Here is a 5,704-nt window from a genome sequence, read left to right on the forward strand (position 1 = left end):
GTGTGTGTGTGTGTGTGTGTGTGTGTGTGTGTGTGTGTGTGTGTGTGTGTGTGTGTGTGTGTGAAATACTATTTGTGAGCATGTTTATGCATCTTTAAGTCTTGAGCGTATACATGTTTGAGTGGCAGGCAACCGCAAAGCGCATTTGTGTCTGCGTGCATAATATGCTTGCTGTGTTGACAGCGTGCACACAAAATTGGGGAGCGAAAAAAAAAATACCGACAATGGCACTCGGCAGCGCACAGGACCTCCGCCAAGGCCCGACAGCCCTCGTTTGGATCGGCACCAAATTGTTCAGAGATATCCACCTCCTCCGTCGGCCTGGGTTTTGTCAGCAAGATTAATTTTTGGCATTATTGTACCCCACTGGGGGATGCTATGAATTATTTTGGGCAGAATAAAATAATTTTGGGGGGATCATATTCAGTTTTTGTCACTGTAACGATACCTGGTCCAAAAATCGGTAACTCTCGCTTCATGTTTTTTTTTTTCATTTTGCTCATATTTTCCAATTCATTCAGTGCCCTTCGGAAGACAAGTTGAATTTGAGATGCTGTTGGCGGTGATTTGCCCATTTAGCGACATGGGAGACTGAAAATATTAGAAGCAACTCTCAGTGCGATGCAATCAATTTATGTCTCAGTTTTCTGGAAAAATATCAGACTGCAGCGGTATTAGGTTAACTTAAGTTGTGGAGGTGTGCCGTAATGTGGATATGTGCAAAAATCTAATCAAGGCAAACTATATGTCATCACAACCTGATGGGTTTGTGCACGTATACAATCTCATAAGCCATTTTAGGATGCCTGATGGAAAGCATTTACGGTTATGTCAGGAATTTAAAAGAAAAAAGGTGTAATTTATCATGAAATGTATATTTTCTGGAGGGGTGGGGGCGGGGGGGGGGGACTCGACTTGATTTATTTGAAACGAGTGCGCTAATTAAACAGGGCTGAAAACAATGTCACATGGTGGGGATGATGCAGGCTATGCCGCATTTGGGCCAATAGGGGGCGGCACCTCTTGATCAATGCAAGCGGCACAGACGATGCAGGGGATGCCCGCCCACCAGTGTCACGGCACCTTTTTTTGGACATGGCGGGAGTCTCCGAGAAAACAAAGCGAGCCATCGTTTTCCAGCGCATTTTATATTAGCAGAGAGAGGGGAAGAAAGAAGGGGGCGGGGATGGTGTTGTGAAGGAGAGAACACACACACACACACACACACACACACACACACAGAGCCAAGCATCGGGAGGGTGTGTTAAAGTTATTAGACAAAAGACATGTTCAACTGCGCGGTTGACAGTCGCTTCTTTTCTCGCTTTTACAGGGTGTCACTCTGGTGCTTTGAAGAGTGTGGTGAGGAGAGGAATAAAGCATGGGTTGGGTTAACCTGTAAAGAACACACACACACACACAATGTAGGGGTGGAGTGTTGGGGGGGTCCCATGGGAGTGGGGGAACATGGAGGCGAGGGCTCAACCTCTTTAATTGCTCTCCTCATTAAGAAACTGGTTGCTAGGCAATCCACACCTATCGTGTCATAAACGCGAAACACACAAACAGAACGTCAGCGAACATAATGACTTTGGTGCTCCGGGCAGGACTTTAATTATTTGATTTTGTTCTCCAGTAGAGGAGTCATTAATAAAGACAAAAACAAATAGATTAGCTTTTTGCCCCACCAGGACTGCGGAGTGCACCAAGATATATTAATTGTCTGCTGATTTTTTTTTTTTTTTTTTTTTTTTTAAGTTTATTAGGCGTCGTTGTTGTATTAAACATTACATTCGTTTTGCTGGTAGAACCATTAATGGCCATTAATGTGTCGAGAAGCTCAGTTCACTCGTTGGTGTATATAAACTGTTTGCCCAGCCATAATTGGCCCTTGAAATGTGAAGATAAGCAATTTGCACAATTGCCTCTTGTCCATTCGCTCCTCTCTTTTTTTTTTGTTCTTTTTTTTTTTTCTCCTCAACAACCCTTCAACCATATGCGAGTGGAAAGCGTAGAGGTCACGGGGTTATGTTGTGTGCATTTTGCTTTTTGAATTTCCCAGGGTTTGGTGGTCCTTCTCTCGCTCTCTCTTTTGGCTGTGCAGGCAATCAGTCTATCATATGGAATCAGTTGGAAGAAAAACAGTAAGTTCTGTTTTTCTCATAGGTCACCCCCACCAGCACCCCAGCACCCTCCACCCCCCCCTCCTTCTCCCAACCCTTTCTCCTTCCTCCCCCTGTTTCTGCTCTCTCACAGCTAAATCTGCAGAACCCAATGACAGGAAATTGACCTCACAGCCAAATTCTTCAGCAATTTGATCATGTTTCACATGAGCTAGCTTTGAGGACAAACGTAGGTGCGTTTGCAAACCAGGAGTTGTGTTATCCAACTGTTTCTGACATCGTGAGTACACCGAGGAAGGCGCGCCGTTTCCAAACATGGCAACCGGTTGACAAAAAGATATCTAAAGAGTCTTAAAAAACAAAAAATGGAAGTGATGGAGGAGAAAACTAAAAGACGCTAATGTCACTAGAAGCTACGAGCGGTGCGCTGGCAGGATGGGAGAATATGGGGGGAGGTGGGAAAGAAACGGCGAGAGAGTGAACAAACAAAAGATGCCAAAAAAATGTGCCTACCATTCTCCAGATAAGGAGGCGTACCTTCTGAAGGGTCGAGTCTGCGAGCCCTTCGCCCGTGCTTGGAATTGTTGTGTACGAACATGTTGTCGGAGACGGCCAATACGTGGCCGTCCACGTTGACGGTCGTCGATACGACAACCTGCGGGGGCAGAGAGAGAGAGAGAGAGAGAGAGATTTGTGAGATTGCTAAAATGTCGCCCGTTGCGTGTTTTCTAGCCGCGGAGGCGCTTGTTTTGTTTGGATGTATCACGTTACCCTTTCGCGGCCATTTTTTTTTTTTTTTTTTTGCTCTTCGGCTAATTGACTTTTGAGCCTACCAAAATACATTTCCGTTCAGCCACTCGGCCAACTGTCATCGCGGCTCAAAGCTCGGAATTATTGATCAGCGCGTGCATCTGTTTGGAGATGGAGGGGGCCCACTCCCCCTTTTAAAATATTACCGGAGTCATTAGTAGCTGAGCCGTGCTCTCTCTCCCATCACTCAGCAAACATTTGGCTAGGATCGGATTCCAAACCACACTCCATATTTCATAATGCTTATTTTTGTTGTTGTTTTTTTCGCCCACCACATCTCCAAACAGCGAGGCCACATGTGAATGGCTAAAGTGTGTCTGAGCCGGAAACAGAGAGCCCCTCTCAGGTTTGCCTCGCCGGTAAGTGACCTCGCTGTAGCGGTGGAATTTAGGGGGTGCTTTTTTTTTGTGGTGGTGGGGGGGGGGGTTTAGTTTTTTTGGGACTGCTGCTGGAGGTGGGGGTAAAAGGGAAAACGGGAAGTGAAAGAGCTCCATTCTTTGGAGCAGGTTCAGAGCTGGGCCAAGCTGAGGATGATGGATTGGGCCCTCTCTGGCCTCCAGCTGGTTTTTTGGGGGGTAATAAGTGGAGTCCAAGGCACTCAAGAGTACACAAGTTTGGCCAAGGAAACACCTATGGAGGAGCATCTGGCAAATCTATTTGGGAGGAAGAACACTATATTAACTGCCGGGACCCCAAGACAAGGGAGACATGATGTACAGTTTTGCTTCTCCGAAAAGTGCTGCGCGGCGTCTTCTCGAAAGAACCTTTGACACAGAAGCGAGATGCGCTGTCTGTCATGCATCAGTCCACATTCGCCCTCGGGGGAATACGCCAGGAGGCACGAGGGAGGGGGGGGTGGGGGGGAGGCCTGATGGCAGTGACATTGGGACGGGACACCCTTGTCTCGTCTCCTTCATGTCCCGCCGTCCTCCCGGATCCATCCCGAGTGCCGAAACTCCTCTGGCGCGAATCGCTCTCAACTCTCCCCCTTGGCAATATTTTCCGTAAATTTGGTACTGCCCGCCCGCAACAATGATGGTTTTCAGATGGCCGCAAGTGCTACATGTGTGCATGCTTAAGTGCGCACATGTGTGAGCAAGGCTGCTCGCGGGAGGGAAATGTGAGTGCGCGAGTGTGACGGCGAGTGCATGCTCGCGCATACATGCAGGTATGAATTTCCGCTGTCAGACAGATCGTGAGTTAACACTGTTGTTACATGTGCTGGGATGGTCCTCCCCCCCGCCCCCAACCCCTGCCCCCCCCTGTGCTGAGGCTCAGAAAGCTGTCAGGAACACAATTGATGGCACCGCTAAATCCTATATCTTTATTTGTGTCAGATGCGATTCCCTTATAAATATTCCGTCCAGAGCGCATAAGACACCAATTCCCCGCCCTGTTTTTTTTTTTTTTCTTTTTCTTTACCTCCCCCAGTGCCAATAATAGATTTAGATTCATGCGCAGGCGTGTGTTGATTTATTTGTACGGGGAAGGCGGCAGTAGACGGGACACGGACGTGTGAAGTGGGTTTCACTCACCTGGAATCTGCGCATGTCTCGTGGGTTCCCTGCATTCTTCAGACAGTTCTGGTTGCACTTGAGGAAGAACTTAAGGAAGAATCTGGAAGAGAGAACACAAAAAAAAAAGGGGGAAATAAATTAAGCTGTGACGATTCTCTCGAACACACCTGCCGGTCAGCGGAGCGGTTCAGAACGCGAGACGTTTATTTGCGTTGTCATCTCGATGGGTCGAGATCTCGGGGTTTGTTGGCGGTGGTCGAGAAGCGCATTGCGTCACGCTAAAATGTAGCGTCCAAAATTTGTTCGCGTGGCTGCATGAGGTAACACAAATATTCAAAAAAACGTTTTTGTGTTTGTTTTGTTGATAAACACCTCGGTCAAACGGTCGCATGATCCATCCGGCTCTGAGATCGCATCTCATGAGATGAAAATAAACATCGTCGGGCGACGAGAGCCGTCGATCGTTGCAATCTAGCATCCCGCTCGAACCGCCGTTGCGAAATCGATACATTTATCCCCCTCCAAATCAACACCATCAGTCTCTTTGTCGTCGCCTTCACCTGAGTTCACGGGTCTTTTCCCAACACCCATCTGCCGCTAACATGCGGGAAAGTCACTTGATATTCCGCCCACCTCTTTAATCCCAGGACACCCCTGTGCAATTAAAGTTCTCCTGTTCAATAGGGAAGCAAATGAGGCCCACCTGTGACCAGGTCTTGTTTGAAGAGCATCAGGGATAAAGGACCTAACAAGGTGAGAGCGCGCCACAAAACTTATAGTCCTGTCAGGCAATTAGGCGGACACTCCTGGGACCGCCGTATGCCACACACACACACACACACACACACACACACACACACACACACACACACACACACACACACACACACACACACACACACACACACACACACACACACAGACGCACGCTTAACGCATGCACACACAGCCCATGCACTTGTGGGTGGGTGAGGCAATTATGCCACAAATTACAACCTGGCTAATCGTCTCTGAACAAATGTCACGTCTGACTGAGATCTGGGCCCGGGCCGGTTTGTTAGCCCGCCTCGCGCGCGCTTTCCTCACGGCTCGGGTAGAATTTATCGATGAAGCAAGCCCCCCCCTGACCGTCCCCCCCCCCCTCTCTCCGCCCTAGAGCGGCCCCTCACACATGCGACGCGAGACGTGGCAACAGTTAAAAAAAAAAAAAAAACGGGGAAGATTACACACAAGCCGATGAGAGAGGGGCTGCCC

General features: G+C 48.4%; 1 protein-coding gene across 6 annotated transcripts in view; it reads right to left on the reverse strand.

The window, feature by feature from the left end:
- The window catches only part of LOC109510117 (EBF transcription factor 3), a 129,155-nt gene that overhangs the window by 45,041 nt on the left and 78,410 nt on the right, over window positions 1–5,704 (reverse strand). For 4 of the 6 annotated variants that reach the window (XM_019860213.1, XM_019860217.1, XM_019860216.1 and 1 more), the window contains exons 7-8: window positions 4,469–4,550; window positions 2,661–2,778 (exon numbers count right to left, since the gene is read on the reverse strand). In XM_019860213.1, the coding sequence (XP_019715772.1) occupies window positions 2,661–2,778; window positions 4,469–4,550 (200 nt within the window). Of the gene's footprint in view, window positions 1–2,636; window positions 2,779–4,468; window positions 4,551–5,704 lie in introns of all 6 variants that reach the window. The other 2 variants (XM_019860215.1, XM_019860211.1) reach the window with 1 other exon arrangement.

This window comes from Hippocampus comes, unplaced genomic scaffold, assembly GCF_001891065.2.
Source record: "Hippocampus comes isolate QL1 unplaced genomic scaffold, H_comes_QL1_v1.1 scaffold39, whole genome shotgun sequence".
Taxonomy (NCBI): Eukaryota; Metazoa; Chordata; class Actinopteri; order Syngnathiformes; family Syngnathidae; genus Hippocampus; species Hippocampus comes.